This window comes from Cololabis saira, chromosome 16 (assembly GCF_033807715.1).
Source record: "Cololabis saira isolate AMF1-May2022 chromosome 16, fColSai1.1, whole genome shotgun sequence".
In the NCBI taxonomy this organism is placed as follows: domain Eukaryota; kingdom Metazoa; phylum Chordata; class Actinopteri; order Beloniformes; family Belonidae; genus Cololabis; species Cololabis saira.
Window position 1 is genome coordinate 26,264,769 of NC_084602.1, and position 22,268 is coordinate 26,287,036.

Consider the following 22,268-nt stretch of genomic DNA (forward strand, 5'->3'; position numbering starts at 1 on the left):
AGCGGGGCCCCATGACGAGTGCAGTGGCCCTACGCAGAAGAAGGCGAAGGATGCTCCCTCACGCAGTGAGATGGAGGATTTACGGGCTGAACTGGAGCAGCTTAAGGCCTTAGTGAGGGAGCGGGCTCTGCCCTCCCCACCTCTGGCGGTCCCCTGGGAGTCAGATTGTGGAGACGATGCTATGTCTACCAGGGCTTCAAACTCCATGTTTCAAGGCCGTGACAGTGTGTTTAGCTCTGGCGAGTATCCCTCCCCTGAGCTGCCGTGTCTGGTGGTTGACCCAGCTAGCATACAGGCAGAGGCTGGCTCGGAGACATCCCTCAGGAGCTCTGGGAGCACTGAGCTGGGAGAGGGCCCCTGCCCTTTGCAGGCAACACTGCGTGCGGCCCTGGCTAAGGTCGGGCTGGATGATGCGCCCGCTGCCCAACCGGCGAGCAACCCATTCTTTCGCCGGACTCCTGTAGCCCCGCCCTTTGATGTCCCGCCCTCGCCTGCTTTTTTGCAGGAGCTGCGGCGCTGCTGGGCAGATCCAAAGGCGTTTGCCTACCATGGCAAGGATGCGAGGACTTTGGCCTCCATGCGCCAGGCGGAGCAACATGGCCTGGTTCACATGCCTCCCGTGGACCCGTGTATCGCCTCACTGGTCCTTTCACCAGATGAGGCGCTCAAAGATAAGGCCCGCTGTCCTAGGCCTCAGTGCCGGGTAACGGATAGCCTTCTCTCGACGGCTTATGATGCGGCAGGCCGCATGGCTCGCATTGGGAACTCCCTCTCCGTGCTCCTCCTCGCCCAGTCCCAGATGTTGCAGTCGGAGCATGAGGGCGGGGAGTTGGGTGACACTAACGACGCTGCGCTCCAAGCCTTCGGGCTGATGACCAGAGAGCTTGGCCGCCTGATGTCCACCCTGGTGGTGACGCGGCGTCAGGTGTGGCTGGCGCAGGCACCCATGTCTGATGATTGCAGGCAGACGCTACGGAAGCTTCCGGTAGTGCCGGGCCAGTTGTTTGGGCCAGAGGCAGAACAGGCGTTGGAGCGCAGGAAGCAGTCGGGTCAGGCATCAGAGGCCTGGGGTCGTCGGAGTGCGAGCATGGGACCCCCAGCTCAGCACTCCAGGAGACGGGGCGCACAAGACCTGCGCCGCTCACATCCCCCGAGCCCCCCTCCGCAGCCCTGGCAGCACAGCCGGGTTGCTGGGGGTGGTGGGCGTCAGCCCAGGGGCGCACACCCTCCACCTCGCCGGTCTCAGCGGGTGCAGGGGCAACACCAGCGTCCCCCCAAACCCCCAAATAATCCTCGAGGCACTCTATGAGGGCCTCGGGCCGGCAGTGGGCAGGTTTTCACATCAGCACCTGGCCTATTGGGCAGCCCATTCTCCAGACGTATGGGTTTTGAGAACACTGTCCCAGGGCTACAGGTTGCAGTTCCGCCGCCGGCCCCCACCACCCTCCGGGGTCAGGGAAACCTCGGTCAGAGACCGCGGGAGGGCCCTGTGTTTGTCACAGGAGATAGCCAAACTCTTGGACAAAAAGGCCATCACAAGAGTTCACCCACATACACAGAGCAGTGGGTTTTACTCAACATACTTCCTCATTCCGAAGAAAGACACTTCTCTTCGGCCTGTGCTGGACCTTCGGGGTCTGAACCAGTACCTGAAGGTCCTCCCATTTCGGATGCTGCGTACACGCGACGTCCTTCAATCTGTCACTCCAGGGGAGTGGTTCACCTCCATAGACCTCAAGGACGCCTACTTTCACGTCCCAATACACCCAGACCACAGACGGTTTCTCAGTTTTGCCTTTCAAGGCCACGCCTACCAGTTCACCGTCCTGCCTTTCGGCCTGTCCCTGGCTCCTCGCATCTTCACCAGATGCATGAGGGCGGCCTTGACATCGCTATGCCTGTCGGGAGTAAAGATTCTCCCCTATCTGGATGACTGGCTTATATGCGCCCCCTCGCTCCAGGAGGCGGAGCTGATGACATCCAGGGTCCTCACACATATCGAGGCTCTGGGCATGTCGGTAAATTGGGAGAAGAGCTTGTTGCGTCCTACGCAGCAGACCACCTTCATCGGCCTGTCCCTCGATTCCGTGTCAATGCAGGCACGCCTTACTGCAGAGCGGGCACAGCGGATTCAGGACCTGCTACGGTCCTTCCGCCTCGGGATGAGGTTGCCCGTCCACGCATGGCTCCGACTGCTGGGGATGCTGTCGGCGGCCTCGGCTGTGACACCTCTGGGGCTGCTGCACCTGCGCCCCCTGCAGATGTGGTTCAACAGCCTCCAGATGGACCCTCGCCTTCACAGGTGGGTCAAGGTCAAGGTTACCCACCAGTGCCTTATTCATCTCCACCGGTGGCGGGACAGCACCTTTCTATTGCACGGTGTTCCTCTCGGCTCAGTCCCTTCGAGGCGAGAGGTGGTGACAACAGATGCCTCACCTCAGGGTTGGGGTGCGGTATGGCAGAAGAGGTCAGTCCAGGGGGTTTGGGGCCCTCTGTGGCGGGGACGGCACATCAATGTCCTAGAACTCCGGACTGTCTACTTGGCGCTGAGGCACTTCTTGCCCTTTCTCAGGGGCAAGCATGTCCTCGTCCGGACAGACAACACTTCGACAGTGTTTCATGTCAACCACCAGGGGGGAACCAGGTCGCTGGACTCCCTGAACGAGGCCCGGAGGTTGTGGATGTGGGCTCATCCTCAATTGGCCTCCTTGAGGGCAATGCACCTCCCTGGCAGAGCCAACGTGGTGGCGGATTCCCTCTCACACCGGCAGCTGCCCCCAGGGGACTGGCGGTTGCACCCCCAGGTGGTGCGAATGATTTGGGATCGATACGGGGAAGCCCGTGTGGATCTGTTCGCCTCGGAGTGTACGACTCATTGTCCACTGTGGTTCTCCTTGGCAGAGACCAGTGCCCCGCTCGGGATGGACGCTCTCGCCAACACTTGGCCGAGAGGCCTCCTTTATGCGTTCCCTCCGATTCCCCTGGTGATGCCCACGCTTCACAGGGTGAGATTATCGGGTCACAGGGTCCTCCTGGTGGCGCCCAAGTGGCCCTCGAGGATTTGGTTCTCCACGCTCCTCAGCCTGTTGGACGGGGAGCCTTGGCAGCTCCCAGTACGGTCGGACTTCCTGTCCCAGCTGGGCGGGGAGGTATGGCATCCCTCTCCGAGCCTCCTTCAACTCTGGGCCTGGCCGTTGAGAGGGAAGGGTCATTCTTGACGCACCTTGAGCCCTCGGTATGTGAGACCTTGCAGAATGCTAGAGCTCCTTCCACAAGAAGGGTGTATTCGCATTGCTGGGCCGCTTTCTCCTCCTGGTGCATGGACGGGGGTTTTGACCCGATCTCCTGTCCGTTACAAATTGTACTGCGGTACCTGCAGTATCTGTTTGAGGCGGGCCGGGCGGCCTCGACCTTGAAGGTGCACGTAGCGGCTATTTCTGTCCACCATGGCCACATCGATGGTAGACCAGTTGGTGCGCATTACTGGGTGGCACAGTTTCTGCGGGGTGCCAGGAGACTGCGCCCCCCCAGAGTGCAGCGTGCAGCAGCATGGGACCTGCCGCTGGTCCTGCAGGCCTTGGGCGAGGCACCCTTTGAGCCTATGGCAGGGGGGTCCTTGAGGACGACGTCATGGAAGACCGCCTTTCTGTTGGCTGTTACGTCTGCCAAGCGTGTGAGCGAGCTCCACGCCCTTTCAGTCAGTCCTACGTGCCTTCGGTGGAAGGCAGACAGCTCAGGAGTGACCCTGTGGCCAAATGTCGCTTTCCTGCCAAAGGTGCTACCCCCTGACCATGCCAATCAGGCCATAGAGTTGGCAGCATACCATCCTCCCCCGTTTGAGTCCCGGCTGGAGGAGCGGGCTAATTTGCTGTGCCCAGTCCGGGCGTTGCGGCTCTACCTTCAGGCAACACAGAGCTTTCGACGCTCTGAGCAGTTGTTTGTGTGCTACAGGGGGGCGCACAAGGGCCGTGCCCTGTCGAAGCAACGTCTCTCCCACTGGATTGTTGAAGCAATCAAACAGGCTTATGACGTGGCAGGTAGACCTGCCCCTTCAGGCGTTGTCTGTCATTCCACCAGGGGTGTGGCCACTTCCTGGGCGGCAATGAGAGGGGTACCGTTGTCTGAGATCTGTGCAGCGGCATCCTGGACGGTGCCGTGCACCTTCTCCAGGTTCTATCGCCTTAACGTGGCCTCTGGGTCCACGCTGGCTTCGGCCGTTCTGCCTTTGGCTTCTGCGGCTGACCACTAGGTGGGTGTTGTTCCTCGTGACAGTGCTGGTATGAGTCATCCACTCTGTTTACTGCCACTGGCAGTCTGGAAGGAATGAAACAGAACGTAAGTTACGGATGTAACTATGGTTCTGTGAATTCCTGGATGACTGCCAGTCACACCGGTCACTCCGAACTTCCTGCGAGAAGATTCTGGGAGGCCGGATGTAGTCTACCGGGCGGTATTTATAGACGCACAGGTAGCCTACACGTCACTCACGTGACACTGTTGTTATTAAATCTCGACCTGCGCGGAGCGCGAGGAGACATATCCACTCTGTTTACTGCCACTGGCAGTCATCCAGGAATTCACAGAACCATAGTTACATCCGTAACTTACGTTTTGTCCTGACACACACACATACTGACACACACACACACATACGGACTCTCACACACATACACAAACACATGTAGATGACCTGAAGTTTGTGTTTAATGATTAGTTAGTTGTTGTTGATGTGTAGTTTAGGCATCGGAATTTAAAAGTGTTATGTCATTATCTCTTAACACTTGTGTAAATAAATTCCGATTCATTTGAATGAGAGAAGTTGCTTTTTTTATACATATTTCTCACATCTGCTGGTTGCAAAGGTCTGTGCTTGGACTCCTTCCTTCACTGTTACTCTGTAACCCCACCCCTGGCAACAGGCTGGCACGTATGGAATAACAGCTACTTTGAGACTGATTGTGCTGTTTAGTTATTATTTTCCTGATAAAGTCAGGTGGCACCCCGTTTTGATTGATTCATTTTCATATTTCATTTTGATAAGTCATTTTCTTTATTAATTATTAATAACTATCATAAGAGTATTATTAATAACTCTCTAATAACTGAACCAGCACCCCCTTTGTGGCTAAACATGTGTGTGTGTCTCAGATGTACTGTAAGTCGCTTTGGATAAAAGCGTCTGCTATATGACAGTAGTAGTAAAGTAGTGCAGGGTACAGTCTGAACGAAACTGAACCTGGAAAGAAGAACTAAATGACAAAAGAATACAGAGGCATGAACAATGTGAAGAGATGGGACAGAGGGCAGTCAAACAGAACTAAACACACAAAGATACAGACATTCAAACTAAAACAGCAGGTAAAGTCAAACAGAAAACAAATCAGAAGAAAAATCATGACAGTGCGCATGGGCCCAAGTGGCGTTGTTTTGTTTGATATTTGTGCCCAACACATCTTATCAGGAACAGATGTTTGAGCTTAGGGAGGTGCACTTGGCTCATGATGACACCCATGGGTGACTACCATCTCTTGTGATAGTAAAATTGGATCAGCATAGATGTCTTAGATATTTTGAAAAAGGAGCTGAAGTTTCATTAGATTACCACAGGGTGGTGAGAGCTAACAGACAGGCTTCAGATACCAAAGTGTCTAATGAGGGTGGGCTTGGGAACAAGGGGCCTCTTTGGCATCAATTGGCGTCAGTTTGGTGGCAATTGTAATTGTAATTGCGAATCAATATCCAAAATCTGTAACCAAGAAATTAGACTTTAACTGAGAGAGCAATTGTCTTTCTCAGTTACACTTCTCTTTTCTCGTCATCAGTTCCAAAACTATTTCTGTTTTTCAACTTGCACTTTTTCTTTTTGCGGTTGCCATTCTGAGAAGGGTGTCACATCAGCGGCACGTTAATCTACTCAGGGAAGGCGGGACGTAGCAGAGATCCATTAGCTCACTGGCTACTGAATGACTCAGCATGCCAACCTTAATGGAAGCAAGTTATGATATGTAATAAAGAAGGAGAAGGGAAGTGGAAGGATCACGTTATTCCAGCCAGATTCTGCCCACCCCGTCGGGAACCCCGGCTGGCCAGAGGGGGCAGTGTGGGCAGTTTTTGTGAGGGTAGCTCACATTAGCTACCCAAGGGAGCACGGGGAGAACATGCAAACTCCACACAGAAAGACCCTTTCACCAACCCCACCCAGGGTGTGGGTGCTGAAGTCATGGGGGAGGTAAACACACCCTCAGCACCCCACAGCGTCCCCGGCGACAATTGAACCCTTCTAGCTGTGAGGCGGCTGCACTACCAGCTGCGCCAGCTTGCCTCCATGATTTTATCTTTATTTCAAGCACAGAACACCCAATTAAGTGTGTGAGAATGTGAGAACTTTAAGCTCATGACAGACATCTGCATCGCAAACATGTGAGACAAGGACGTAAATACATTACGAAAATGGGCTTTAAAGCTGTGACAAAACAGCCAAAACAGTTATAACATAGCACACACTCAGATATCTGTTTTTTGACTTTTTAGGTTCAAAAGCTTTAACCCAGAAGGTGGCAGCATGATCCCACCACCAGCTGACTGGAAACAAGGGTGAACTGTGAGCGCTATGTAAAACATGCTTGGTGGCTGGTTCTACCACAGATAATCATTAACCTGATATTTAAAAACACAGTCCTGTCTGCATACAGCGATAAAAGCCGATTCACCGAGCGAGTTATCGTGTTACAGAATGAGAAGAGATATAAAGCCCAGACTAACCTTTTGCCATTTGCAGAGGAACAGGAAGTTGTCACTCAAAAAATAAAACCCAAATGAATTGTTTTAGAGATGTTGACTTTGGTTGTAATTGTGGACAGAATGAGTCAGAGGGTAAAGGGCTTTTGGAAAAAAGTAAATACATGATCCACAAACTCCTCAGTTTCAGTTAGAGTTTACATGATTTACATCTGCAGAGATTATATATTGCTTCTCCGTCCCCACTTCTCAGGAATGAGTCAGCTTTTCAGGTCAGATACAGATCTCCCATCCATGCGGATCTTTCTAGCCAGTCTGATGCTTCGAAACCATGCAGCATGAAACGGGATGAAGGAATTTGTTTGCCTGGAAAGGTGAACTGCTGGAGGCACTCAATAATTCAGTGTTTGTAACAGACGGTGCATCCGTGGTTTAACATGCGCGGCTATGACTGGTCAACGGCCCCTGCCAAAACAAAAAAAACCAAGCCCCATTATTCGCATCGTAATTGGATCCGTGGAAACTCTGCAGCTTGTTGTCCCTCTTGTCTTACCTGTAATAATTTTTGCACTATAGCAGCTACTACTATACATTTTTGATGTTGAATAATAGGCGCTGCAGTTGATGTTAGACTTCACAAGCACTAATGATCTGAGGAATTTCCTTTGACATTTGGCTTTTTAACACCAGTGACCCGTGAGCACTGCCCTTTTCTTCCTCAATTATGTAAGAATGTGTAACTGAGGATGCCAATTCGACTTCAAGGCTTACTAAACATACACCTGATAATGGCTGTCATAAACACAAAGAAACTACCACGGTAGAGGAACCCCGGCTCACGTGTCATGGGGGACTCCACTCGCTAGAAGTGTTTGCAAACACCATCTTTGAGGCGTAAAAACCTCTTGACTTGAGGCAATCAGTATTTTAGATACGAGAGAAGAAAGATGTGGGGTACTGGTGTGTGATATTTCTGATTCATGTCTACTACTCATCACGTTGAGGAGGGCCGAGTGGCACCGAAGGAAGGGCAAAGAAAGGGCTCGGAAGCGAAGCGCCTTTATTGGCAACCCCTTTGCTTTCACTAAGAGGCTACTGGGCCAGAAGCGAAGTGGCCACCTGGATTGCCCTGTAGAAGAGATCAACCACCATCTCAACACCACCTTCAGTGACACTTCAAGAGATCAAGAGCTTGGCCCTTGCAAGACACTGGTGACACCTCCAGAACCAGTGACCGAATTCAACGTTGCTGAGCCCACCCTGGCAGAGGTAAAAGAAGCTGTCAAAGCTGCAAGATCTAGTTCGGTACCCGGCCCCAGTGGCGTACCCTACAGGGTCTACAAGCAGTGTCCACGGATTCTCAAACGCCTGTGGAAGATCTTAAAGGTGGTCTGGCGGAGAGGGAAAGTTGCCGCCCAGTGGAGGCACGCCGAAGGCATCTGGATCCCGAAGGAAGAGAACTCCAGCAACATCGAGCAGTTTCGCATCATTTCACTGCTCAGCGTTGAGAGCAAGATTTTCTTTAAGATTGTGTCTCAACGACTAACAGAGTTCCTCCTGAAGAATGCCTACATAGACACCTCTGTCCAGAAGGGGGGAGTTCCGGGAGTGCCTGGGTGCTTGGAGCATACAGGAGTGGTGACACAGCTGATCCGGGAGGCAAGGGAAAGCAAAGGAGACTTGGCAACCCTCTGGCTTGACTTAACCAACGCCTACGGATCTATCCCACATAAACTTGTCGAAACAGCACTGAGGAAACATCACGTCCCTGAGAAGATCTGCAACCTCATCATGGACTATTACAATGACTTCAGTGCAAGAGTCTCCTCAGGCCAAGTAACATCTGCCTGGTACCGCCTGGAGAAGGGCATAATCACCGGCTGCACTATCTCGGTGTCGCTCTTCTCCTTGGCCATGAACATGATTGTTAAGTCGGCGGAGGTAGAATGCAGAGGGCCCAAATCAAGATCTGGGACCCGGCAGCCACCCATAAGAGCCTTTATGGACGACTTAACAGTGATGACCACATCTGTGCCTGGGTGCAGGTGGCTCCTTCAGGGGCTTGAACAGCTCATCACATGGGCAAAGATGAGCTTCAAGCCAGCAAAGTCAAGGTCTCTGGTCCTGAAGAAAGGTAAAGTGGCCGATAAGTTCCGCTTTACATTGGGAGGGACCAAGATTCCAACAGTGACCGAAAAACCTGTCAAGAGCCTGGGCAAAATCTTTGACAGCTCCCTGAAGGATGCAGCAGCAGTACAGCAGACCAAGAGCGACTTGTCTTCTTGGCTCACAGCCATCGACAAATCCGGTCTCCCAGGAAAGTTCAAGGCCTGGATGTACCAACACGGAGTCCTGCCTAGAATACTCTGGCCCCTGTTAGTCTACGAGGTACCCATGACAACGGTAGAGGCACTAGAGAAGACCATCAGCCAGTTTCTCAGGAGATGGCTGGGGCTCCCTCGGTCCTTAAGCAGCATTGCCCTGTATGGCCATTCCACCAAGCTGCACCTCCCGTTCAGTGGACTTACTGAGGAGTTCAAAGTCACCCGCTCCAGAGAGGTGATGATGTACAGGGACTCAGCAGATGTCAAGGTGACCTCGGCAGGAATTCTGGTCAAGACCGGGAGAAAGTGGCAGGCTCAAGAAGCCGTTAGCAGAGCGGAGGCAAGGCTGAGGCACAAAACCTTGGTTGGAACCGTGGCAACGGGGAGGGCAGGCCTTGGCAGCTTTCCCAAACCACGCTACGACCACGCTCGTGGTAAGGAGAAGCGCCAACTAGTCCAAGAAGAGATTCGTGCTGAGGTGGAGGAGGAACGCTGCAGCAGGATGGTCGGCATGTCCAAGCAAGGGGCGTGGACAAGGTGGGAGCATGCAGAACCTCGCAGACTCACCTGGGCAGAGCTCTGGAGAGCTGAACCTCTGCGCACAAAGTTTCTTATCCAATCAGTCTACGACGTCCTCCCAAGCCCGGCCAACCTGCACACCTGGGGCCTGGCAGATACGCCGGAGTGCAAGTTGTGCCAGAGGAGGGGCACCATGGAGCACATTTTGAGCTGCTGCCCAAAGGCGTTAGGAGAGGGGCGGTATCGCTGGCGCCACGACCAAGTTTTAAAATCCTTGGCGGATTCCATCTGCACAGCGATACAGTACAGCAAGACCCAGGTCGCCCCGAAGCAGTCAATCGCATTTGTTAGAGCAGGGCAGAAGGCCAAACACCAGCCAAACTCCGCAGGAGGACTTCTCGCTTCCGCGCGTGACTGGCAGCTCCAAGTTGACCTGGGAAGGCAACTCAAGTTCCCAACTAACATAGCTACCACTTCACTCCGCCCAGATATGGTAATAACATCGGAGTCCACCAAGCAAGTGGTCCTGCTGGAACTGACGGTCCCCTGGGAGGACCGGATTGATGAGGCCAACGAGCGCAAGAGGGCCAAATACGCTGAGCTCACCACAGAGTGCCGGAGCAATGGCTGGAGAGCCCGCTGCGAGCCAGTGGAAATCGGGTGCAGAGGTTTTGCTGGACATTCACTCCAGAAAGTGCTAAAACTCCTTGGAGTTAGAGGACTGCAATTGAGGAGAGCCACTAAGAACATCCTCGAGGCCGCAGAAAAGGCCTCGCGGTGGCTGTGGATCCGTAGGGGGGATCCGTGGTGCGCAACTTGGACACAAGCCGGGGATTGATCACCCCCGGCTGGGTCGCCCGGGTGAGGGTGTATGATCGTTAAAGACCCGAAACACCCAGTGACCCCGGGTCAATCACTGATGACGTGTCCAAGTATCACCGTAAGGTGTATTCAAGGTCTATCACATCTGGCACAGCCAGTGACCTCCAGGAAAGGCTGGATGACGTCCATGAAAAGAGTGGTGACGGCTGGAGAGACAGCGGACAGCCCGGAGAGACGGCAACCGGGGTAGGAAGGGTTAGCCGCCCAACCTGCAGCTCCCGAGAGGGAGCACCCAAAACTTGCTACGAAGAACCCTACAGAAAAATACCCCCAGGGATGCCCGAGAGGGGGGGAGGATGAGCATCCCAATCGGACGGATTTACTGGTAATGACCCAAGGAAATGGACAACGGAATACGAGCGCAGTCTGCACATGCGGCAAGGTCTGCAAAAACCTGAGAGGTCTGAAGATCCACCAGACTAAGATGGCCTGCCTCAAGAGGGAACAAGTGAAGCGACGCTCAGGAACGGCAGCTGACGCAACAGTCCCTGTTGCGGTGACTGCAGAACCTGGTCAGACGGAGGAGGAGCCGGGTCCGGAGTCCCCCCACAGTACCCAGAACCTCCAAGCAACACAAGTTCCCCCTCCAAGCAGGAAATCAGAACATCGTCGGGTGAAGTGGCCTGCCGCCAACAGTAAGGAGTGGTCCAAGCTGGACGAGGATGTGGACAAGACCTTGGAAGCCATCTCGAGGGGCAATGCTGACCAGAAACTCCAAACCATGTGCTCCCTCATAATGAGTATAGGAGCTGAACGCTTTGGAGTGGAACAAAAGCAAGGAGCAAGCAACCCAGCAAAGCTCAACCGGCGGGAAGTCAAGATAAGTCAGCTGAGACAAGAGCTGAAATCCTTGAGACACCAATTCAAGGCAGCCAAAGAAGAGGAGAGACTTGCTCTAGCAGAACTCACTAACATCATAAGGAAGAAACTCATCACGTTGAGGAGGGCCGAGTGGCACCGAAGGAAGGGCAAAGAAAGGGCTCGGAAGCGAAGCGCCTTTATTGGCAACCCCTTTGCTTTCACTAAGAGGCTACTGGGCCAGAAGCGAAGTGGCCACCTGGATTGCCCTGTAGAAGAGATCAACCACCATCTCAACACCACCTTCAGTGACACTTCAAGAGATCAAGAGCTTGGCCCTTGCAAGACACTGGTGACACCTCCAGAACCAGTGACCGAATTCAACGTTGCTGAGCCCACCCTGGCAGAGGTAAAAGAAGCTGTCAAAGCTGCAAGATCTAGTTCGGTACCCGGCCCCAGTGGCGTACCCTACAGGGTCTACAAGCAGTGTCCACGGATTCTCAAACGCCTGTGGAAGATCTTAAAGGTGGTCTGGCGGAGAGGGAAAGTTGCCGCCCAGTGGAGGCACGCCGAAGGCATCTGGATCCCGAAGGAAGAGAACTCCAGCAACATCGAGCAGTTTCGCATCATTTCACTGCTCAGCGTTGAGAGCAAGATTTTCTTTAAGATTGTGTCTCAACGACTAACAGAGTTCCTCCTGAAGAATGCCTACATAGACACCTCTGTCCAGAAGGGGGGAGTTCCGGGAGTGCCTGGGTGCTTGGAGCATACAGGAGTGGTGACACAGCTGATCCGGGAGGCAAGGGAAAGCAAAGGAGACTTGGCAACCCTCTGGCTTGACTTAACCAACGCCTACGGATCTATCCCACATAAACTTGTCGAAACAGCACTGAGGAAACATCACGTCCCTGAGAAGATCTGCAACCTCATCATGGACTATTACAATGACTTCAGTGCAAGAGTCTCCTCAGGCCAAGTAACATCTGCCTGGTACCGCCTGGAGAAGGGCATAATCACCGGCTGCACTATCTCGGTGTCGCTCTTCTCCTTGGCCATGAACATGATTGTTAAGTCGGCGGAGGTAGAATGCAGAGGGCCCAAATCAAGATCTGGGACCCGGCAGCCACCCATAAGAGCCTTTATGGACGACTTAACAGTGATGACCACATCTGTGCCTGGGTGCAGGTGGCTCCTTCAGGGGCTTGAACAGCTCATCACATGGGCAAAGATGAGCTTCAAGCCAGCAAAGTCAAGGTCTCTGGTCCTGAAGAAAGGTAAAGTGGCCGATAAGTTCCGCTTTACATTGGGAGGGACCAAGATTCCAACAGTGACCGAAAAACCTGTCAAGAGCCTGGGCAAAATCTTTGACAGCTCCCTGAAGGATGCAGCAGCAGTACAGCAGACCAAGAGCGACTTGTCTTCTTGGCTCACAGCCATCGACAAATCCGGTCTCCCAGGAAAGTTCAAGGCCTGGATGTACCAACACGGAGTCCTGCCTAGAATACTCTGGCCCCTGTTAGTCTACGAGGTACCCATGACAACGGTAGAGGCACTAGAGAAGACCATCAGCCAGTTTCTCAGGAGATGGCTGGGGCTCCCTCGGTCCTTAAGCAGCATTGCCCTGTATGGCCATTCCACCAAGCTGCACCTCCCGTTCAGTGGACTTACTGAGGAGTTCAAAGTCACCCGCTCCAGAGAGGTGATGATGTACAGGGACTCAGCAGATGTCAAGGTGACCTCGGCAGGAATTCTGGTCAAGACCGGGAGAAAGTGGCAGGCTCAAGAAGCCGTTAGCAGAGCGGAGGCAAGGCTGAGGCACAAAACCTTGGTTGGAACCGTGGCAACGGGGAGGGCAGGCCTTGGCAGCTTTCCCAAACCACGCTACGACCACGCTCGTGGTAAGGAGAAGCGCCAACTAGTCCAAGAAGAGATTCGTGCTGAGGTGGAGGAGGAACGCTGCAGCAGGATGGTCGGCATGTCCAAGCAAGGGGCGTGGACAAGGTGGGAGCATGCAGAACCTCGCAGACTCACCTGGGCAGAGCTCTGGAGAGCTGAACCTCTGCGCACAAAGTTTCTTATCCAATCAGTCTACGACGTCCTCCCAAGCCCGGCCAACCTGCACACCTGGGGCCTGGCAGATACGCCGGAGTGCAAGTTGTGCCAGAGGAGGGGCACCATGGAGCACATTTTGAGCTGCTGCCCAAAGGCGTTAGGAGAGGGGCGGTATCGCTGGCGCCACGACCAAGTTTTAAAATCCTTGGCGGATTCCATCTGCACAGCGATACAGTACAGCAAGACCCAGGTCGCCCCGAAGCAGTCAATCGCATTTGTTAGAGCAGGGCAGAAGGCCAAACACCAGCCAAACTCCGCAGGAGGACTTCTCGCTTCCGCGCGTGACTGGCAGCTCCAAGTTGACCTGGGAAGGCAACTCAAGTTCCCAACTAACATAGCTACCACTTCACTCCGCCCAGATATGGTAATAACATCGGAGTCCACCAAGCAAGTGGTCCTGCTGGAACTGACGGTCCCCTGGGAGGACCGGATTGATGAGGCCAACGAGCGCAAGAGGGCCAAATACGCTGAGCTCACCACAGAGTGCCGGAGCAATGGCTGGAGAGCCCGCTGCGAGCCAGTGGAAATCGGGTGCAGAGGTTTTGCTGGACATTCACTCCAGAAAGTGCTAAAACTCCTTGGAGTTAGAGGACTGCAATTGAGGAGAGCCACTAAGAACATCCTCGAGGCCGCAGAAAAGGCCTCGCGGTGGCTGTGGATCCGTAGGGGGGATCCGTGGTGCGCAACTTGGACACAAGCCGGGGATTGATCACCCCCGGCTGGGTCGCCCGGGTGAGGGTGTATGATCGTTAAAGACCCGAAACACCCAGTGACCCCGGGTCAATCACTGATGACGTGTCCAAGTATCACCGTAAGGTGTATTCAAGGTCTTCAGGGATGAATAAATAAGAATGCAAGGTGAAATTTATTTTATAGTTTCAGCAATTCAGCATTTATTCAACAATCCCAAGCGGATTGCCCTATTGCCCTTTTTCCCTTGTTTTATTGCTGTAATTGACCTATGCTCTCCCATCTGCCATAAGAAAGAGCAAGAGAACAAAAAGCAAATACACACCCTGTGAAATGCACACACACACACACACACACACACACACACACACACACACACACACACACACACACACACACACACACACACACACACACACACACACATGAAGTCATATCTCATTACCACCATCCTGATAGTACAGCCAATGGGTGTTGCAAGAGGAGGAGGGAAGGAGAAGAAGACAGTGAGCTTTAGAGAGAGGGAGGGAGAGGGAGGACGAGGACAGACAGGGAACCAGAGCTGGCATTAAAGAAACGGAGAGCACCGGCACTCAATAAGATACGCGTGGGAACAGCAATCCCCGGAAAAGGAGAAGCAGAAATTGTTCAGTCCTCGTGTGCAGGGAGTCCCAGCCCCTCCAGTCTGTCTGTGGGTGTGTGATCCAGCTCTGTGTGCCTCCACGGTTCTATAGGGGCCGTGGCAGCCATGGCGTCAGAGCCCAGCACCCAGTCCAGGGTGATGTTCCAGGCGACGGACAAAACAGAAGAGCCAGCGCACCGCAAGCTGGGGAAGCTGACAGTGAAATACAACCGAAAGGACCTGCAGAGGAGGCTGGATATTGAGGAGTGGATTGATGGGCAGCTGCACGTGCTGTTTGACTGTGAGGTAGGATAGGACTGACACGCGCACTCACACACACTCAGTGTGACACACACTGTGCTGAAGAGGATGTGAGGGAAGAGAGCAAGGGAAATACTTAGCTGAATATAGGTGTTTGTGGTGCACTACCTGTCATGTATAAGAGATTACAGCAGTGGAAATGAGGAAGGGGTGGGAGGCGAGCAGCTATGCATCATGACTGCAGATTGTGGCACAGAAGCCCTCATGTGTCATCAGCCTAAACTGCAGTGTCAACCGTGTAAGTGCGCTCTGACGTTCTGCCACGGTGATACAGTTATTGTGCAGTGAAATGATGTCTGAAGTCATTTGGAAGCATTTATGAGCATGATACAAACTCAGTAACGCACCACATTCACTTGATAGCACCATGACTCATTAACTATTTAAGCAATTTAAAGGTTTCACTAACCAGGAAGTTTTGCAGCTTAGTTTCTAGTGCTTTAAATACTGTCATGGAGCAGCACAGCAGAAAAAGAACTGCTCAGTGTACTTTTGTAATAACACAATATAAAAATGCCAGACAGTGTAATAAAAATCCATTTCAAAAGCCCTAGTTTTTATTTCTTGCTCTTGCTGTGGCAACTGAATTATTACATAGCCATTTTTATTATTTGTATTTGTGCACATCCTCTTAATATTTTTTTATGGCATGTACTACATACTTAAATTGCTTTATATATTTGAGGATGATGAATGATTGCTGTTCTTTTTACTAAACCCACAGAGCATATATATTTCAGTATATATATTTCAAATTTTAAGATAGAGAGTTTACACTGACATAGAGCATTAACATAGGGGTTAGTGAAGTCCAATTAATGCCATAGCTATAGAGATAGTTACCTTTTAATATGTGCTGCAGATTACAGCAAGACATCAATTATCTTGTGCCAACAATAACAACACAACCTTCATAACTCCACTCCCGTGTTGTGGGATGCAATCCAATTATGTCAGAGGCCCCATATTGATTTCCTTGGCATGCTCTGAGAGGAAACCATAGAAACAGATGTCTCATCATCCACAAGAGGCGGTGTGGCACAGCGGAAGTGGGAATGTCTGCAAAGAAGCATGAGTGTCCTAATGTCGAAGCAGGTCAGATGATGAGACCACCTTGTTTAATTAATTTAATTAATGTAATGTATTTATTAATAACATTTATTTTAAAGATAGAATGCAGCTTCCTCTCTACCTAATATCCCTTACACTGCCAAAAAAGAAATTCATTCAGACTGAAAAATTTCTTTATCTCCAAAATTATCTGTATAGTCAATGGTTAGCCTTGCTGGTTTAATGTTAAAATAGCAACTGAGTGGCAAACTTTAAATAATGTTGCAGTATTCCTATAATAAAATAATTTTGCAGGTCCTTATTTTGTATCAGGCCCTGAGCCTCCTCCTCGGAGGTAATCCACAGTAATATGCTTGTGATGCTAGGAGCAGATTAAATCACATTAGTGAAAACCAGGACATGCAGATAACCAAAACAGATCCCAAGTCAGTCTGCTGCAGCTCCGTTGATGTTGTGCCAGAGACATACAATTATCTCTTATATGCAGTGCTTTATCTTTTACACTTCACATGAAATATAATTTTGAATAAACATAAACAGGCTTATAGAAAGAGGGGGCACATGTTTAACCAGCTACCTGATGAAAAGAAGCCCATTATGATCAATGATGTGACAACAGATAGCAATATTATTGCTTAAGCTGTCCACAAAAGATAATTTATGTAATAAATTTTCTTTTTTGCAATGACAAGCTTCCCTCACCGATATTTTGCCTAATAGGAATAAACATCCTTGAGATTGGAAAATGTACACCTAACTATGCAGCTGTTATAGATTGGATATTTAAACTGCTTGTGTGGAATTAGTGTTTTTCTTCTCTGTGTGTACTGGGAGGTGTAATGAATTCCATCCATCCATTTAGGGGAAGGTTACCGTGTTGATTCTCCATGTCTTCTGCGTGGAAGCATTTACCATCAGTCCCCTGTGTCCACACCTGAATTATTTAGCCACATCTCCAATTCATACAAGCGCTGCCCTTCGCTTGCATGACTTCACAAAAAGTGGTAAACTTTAAAAGAAATAATGATAATAAAATCACTTTCCATATGTAGAATGATAAAGTAATAGAAATTCCAAATGACAAAAGATTGATCTGTTTTTGACTTGACATGGAATAATCCAAAGAAATCAAGTTCAACAAGAAAACTGGGGTCTTTTATGGATGAGGAGATTTACAACTCATTTAATATCTGTTAACTGTTTCGTCTTGCAGCAACGTTAACGAGAAAGTTGATATGCTGACAGCTCATTGTACCAGCAGGAAAAAGGGAAGGGTCTGATAAGTTGAACGTGGACTGGCAGCTTCTCACAACAAATGCACTTTCCGGGGCATGGTTTCCTTTACGCCAGCATATTGTGTATGTAATGTAATGAAAGAGCAGAATGTTTGATGTCAATGTTTTGTTTTGTTATTTTCTACAATGATAAGCCACTGGACTGTGTAACGTAATTACAGGAAGCTAAACTCAATCTGACAGCTACAAAGTGACGCTTGCACCCTAAGTAAAAACGTGTTTTCCTGATGGAAATTTTTAGAAAGCTTGATTCCACCAACACAAAATACCAGCTGAACTGTTCTTCTGGTGAGCAAACCTTATAATGCTGAAGTTTTAATTTATCTTGACCAATTAAGAAGAATCATTCATAAATCATAAATACAATAGGTAATATATCATAAATATGATAAATATCCACAATAAAAAGGTCTAAAACGTCCAAAACGTTATTACATCAGGGCATATTTTTGGCCTGGGGGCTGAATATCACCTCCAAATTTAACAATATTTTCAGTATTTCACCTTACCAAATGGTTGGAAACATTACTTATATAGAACTACACTTAAGCAAATTATGAAATTGTCTCAGAAGTGTGTTTGAAGTGATCGTTTTCACCACCGCTGAATGGAAGGAGTGAAGAATTACAAGCACTTTAATGTTCAATCTTATACACTGGCAAAGGTCAATGTATCTTCACTGCTTATTTAGGACATGTTTGTACTTCCATCTGATGCTGCAGTCCTCCAAGACCCGCTTTGATATTCATGGATTCCGGTATCAGTGCCAAACCGGAATTTTAGCTTCAGTCTATTGCTTTTAACTTCAAAAACTGCTGCTGAGATATTTGTGCCCAGAGGCCTCATTAAAATGCTATGTTCCTCCGACAGTAGTGGTAACACTCAACAAGCTGAAGACCACGACTGCATACAAAATGAAATATTGTAAGTTATAGGAAGGCTCATTGTAAATGCACATGGCCCTCTGAGCTCTGGGGAAGCACCACACGTTAATATTTAGCGATACTTAGCAGGGCCTTGCTTTCAGAGGTAGACGGGAGGGAGAAGTACACAATACAAAAGTGACCCAGTGATGTAATTTAGTATTTTTTTCCCCCACAGTTTCAGGTTTACTTTTTACTTTCATGCTTTCCTTACCAAACGTGAAATAATGAATAAGTTAAGGATAAACCACACCCACAACAGTAATTTTGGTAGATTTAAAACATTATTAATATTTATACAGGAATGCCAACGGGGTAAATGTTTTTTTAATTCAGCTCCAAAGCTGACTGGGTTCTAAAATGGTCTCTAGAGAGTCTGTGACCTCACTTTGAAACATGAAGTACTTTTTTGCAGTGAACTTGGTGAGTTATTCAGAATTAATAGGAACAAAAGCTTTTTTGCTGTTAGAATTAAGCTGATGTATGGATGAGCATTAAATATGAAACATTGACAGTCTTAAATGAATAATCATGAACAAAAGATTCATACAAGCACTTTAACACTGCACTTAAAGGCAGTTGCGTACAAGTTATACACACAACAGGATCATCCACCCACAGAGCACAGAAATATGTAGGATGAACCAAGAGTTCTGACTTGCACTTATCCTGCAGACATCAGCAGAATCACGCAGGGTCCAAACTGGCAGCATGTATCAATTAGAGGAGGCACGAGGGACTGAGAGAGGGTCCATCAATTGCACCGCTCAGCAATTCCACGTTGATTAAGTCTCTCCTCATCCAGAGAGCTATGGGAGCGCCATCCTCTTCAGCCATGAAAATTCCCCAACAGGAAAATATTTCCTCTAAAAAGGGGCCACCCTTGTCAAACATGACTGTGTACCTGCTGACTACAGATATCTCAGTGTTCTGGAGGCCACTCCTCATTCCCCGAAAATGTAGCTGGACGGTATTACGAGCATGAGACTTTAGATTGGCATTTACGGTATCTTTAAATGTATTGCTAATATTAGATAATATTTAAACCAGGAATGATTTCCTGGTAAAGGCTGAGCTAAATGCTAAGTAACTAGGTAAACCATCCATGAAATCTGATGTTAATCCATGGAAATAAAGGTCTCTTCAGTCACATCCTTTTCCTGAGATTTATTGTCATTTTCTTTTTCTAATTTCAACGTGATGATGGCTAGCAAGAATAAGGTGTTTATGTTCACAAAGTGTTGTGCTTGTTCTCGCACAGCTGAACGACTGTCCTAAACGATGTGGACATTACTGTGAGTGAAGGGCGGGCAGTGTACGATGAAATCTGCAGGAGCTCTTGCTGTATACAGAAGCACAAGTATGGGCAACTAAATAATACTGCTGGTAACTCTTATCGCTGTGTTCCCGCAGGAGGAAGAAATCCCAGAGTTAGAAATTGATATAGATGAACTCCTGGAACTGTCAGACGAGGGGCAAAGAACTCGACTGCAGGTGAGATTGTGGAAAATCATCTAAATACAGTTAAATGTTACACCCTCACTTGTATCACAATGTTAATCTATTCACACTCTATTTACTTCTGTTTGAACATATTTGAAAGGTACAACAGTTTTTTTTCCTTCTGTGTATAAACACATTAAAGTCTGGAATGCATAATTTTAGTCTTTTAGACCCACCTCCTGAAAGGTCAGGTATGCTGTGATTGGTTGGTTTATTGATCCTCATAGGCAGACTGCAAGGAACATTTTGGGTTGATGCAGTCTGTGGTTTGATGTGACAAACTAGCCACTAGCCAGATGTTATGAAAATATTTAATTTAAAAGTAGTAAAGGAATGAAGGGAAATTAGTTTTGCAAGCACATACATTATATTTTGAAAAGATTTTCTTATTTGAGCCAAGAAGATCTCAATCCCAACAAACAGAAGTCTGTTCTGTGCTAAAACAAAAAACAATCATTAGTGGAGTTGTTGACTGCTTTTCAGTCTAATCTGCCACAGCTATTACCACGGAGAGTCAGGGATTGTATTTTCTTTTTCTTTTAAATTACAACCAATTAGTCACTCACATGGGTTGACAAACCATTTTCTTTATTTTTCATATCAAAGTTTTCTTTGTTGGGGGAAAAATGTTTTCAAAATAGAATGTATGAACTTGCAGAATTGATTTTTCTGTACTCAGAAAATTGACTTGGCTTCTCAGGATTTGGGTGCAGAATTTACACAGTCTCTGCTATGCTGCACAATAACCATTTTTAACATTGTTGACCCAGAGAGGCGCATTGACATGCCCGTGTACTTGCAGTCTCCAGGGATGTATTCATAGATTTGCAGTCCGTGGATATGTTTTTGAAGCAGTATCCGACTTTATCCGTGTACTGAAGAAACCCAGCTCTTTGGGGGGGATTACTCTGCAAAACATTTGTCTGCAGAGCAGTGTCTTCCCTGGGATTGTGACGTGTCCGTACACCGTCATGTCTCCATCTGAACTGGAATCAACTTCTGACGGATCTTTAAGTCTTAGAAAGGAGGATTTACATAATCTAGCTTTTTATTATTACAGATGTAACAGATGTCTCATCTTGACAACAAGAACAGACTAAATAGCAGTTCTCTACCCAAAATCTTCTAGAGGCTTGTAAAGTGCTGTGAAAATGCAATGTTTAATCCCATTTCTGTTTGGTGTCTTTGTTAGGAGTTGCTGCATGAATGTGGAAAGCCAAAAGAGGTAAATTGAAAGAACTGAACACTGGTACAGATAAAAAAGACAATATTTATCAATCAGCAAAAAAAGCATATTGAAAAATTGTCACCTGCATGGTTAATCAAAGTTGAATACAAATTTAAATCTGCTCTGTTGATCTTTCCTACAGGACTTTATCAACGGGCTGCTCTACAGGATAAAGGGTCTACGCAAAATGTCAGGTCCCTTGAAGAAGTAATTATAGGTCAAATTAAGATTGAAGACAATGAGGAGCCTTTTGTCTCCCCATCTCCCACTCATTAACCACATGGATGCCTGTATGTGCGGCCCACACTGTCAGCGTGACTCTTCCAGGCTTCTCCTCCCCCTTCCTGAGTCGGTATCAGCTAACGCCAGAGCAGTTGGGTTTTAAAATGATATTCCCCCCTCTTTAACATATGAACTCGTATATATTATTTTGCCCATCATTAACATACCAACATTATACAAGTGATGAAAATGGTCATGTCTATTACTCAGAGGGACTTTTTTTTTTGTCTAAGAATGTACATTTTCAGCTGCTTATTTATGTACATAAGTATTTTGTTCAAGTAACAGTGTTGTCGGAATAAAATGGAACATTTTCAAAACAAGGCTCTTCATCACTCGCGGAAATAGTTACATCGGATTTTAAACTGAGCAATGAGTCAAAATGTTTCACCTGATATAAATTCACCGTGTGCAAATAAATATTGACATGCACATTACTTCCACTTAAATACAGTACAAATGAAACTACTCAGTGATCCCTGTTGCTCTTTATTATGGCTCTAAAACACAAAGAATGATTATGGCTTAATGTCTGGAGACAATGAAAGACATTTTACAGGAGTGACAGTCAGCAATTTCCCCGAATGCAATATTCTGTCGTAAATTTTTCAGCAGGCTGATGGATACAAAGAAGGCGTCGGCGTGACAAGAACAGAAGTAAACACACTGAAATCAGCAGCAGGATGTTCCATTAAGTATGCAGCCATTATCCTCATCCATTTCCTGTGTGTGGTGGTGGTGATGTGGTAGCTGACATAGCCAGAAAAGACAAACCTGCCAACAAACCTTAATGGAGCAAGCCCTCAGAGAGTGTAATTATGGTTTATTCTCAGTTAGCTGAACAGTAATGTACACTGATGAAAATGCACTCTGGCCTCCTGCCTGTCAAACCCTGGGTGGGGCGTGGGGGGGTCTTTTTGTTGAGGGCTCCATTATCGCAATTTGTACAGCTCGATTCAA

At 48.6% G+C, this 22,268-nt stretch overlaps 1 protein-coding gene across 1 annotated transcript; it reads left to right on the forward strand.

The window, feature by feature from the left end:
• The first annotated feature begins 14,580 nt into the window (after window positions 1-14,580).
• ppp1r14d (protein phosphatase 1 regulatory inhibitor subunit 14D) lies at window positions 14,581-21,631 on the forward strand. Its single transcript, XM_061744506.1, has 4 exons — window positions 14,581-14,991; window positions 19,709-19,789; window positions 20,991-21,023; window positions 21,169-21,631. The coding sequence occupies exons 1-4, from the start codon at window positions 14,812-14,814 to the stop codon at window positions 21,235-21,237; spliced, it is 363 nt and encodes a 120-aa protein (XP_061600490.1). The 5' UTR covers window positions 14,581-14,811; the 3' UTR covers window positions 21,238-21,631.
• The last annotated feature ends 637 nt before the right edge of the window (window positions 21,632-22,268 follow it).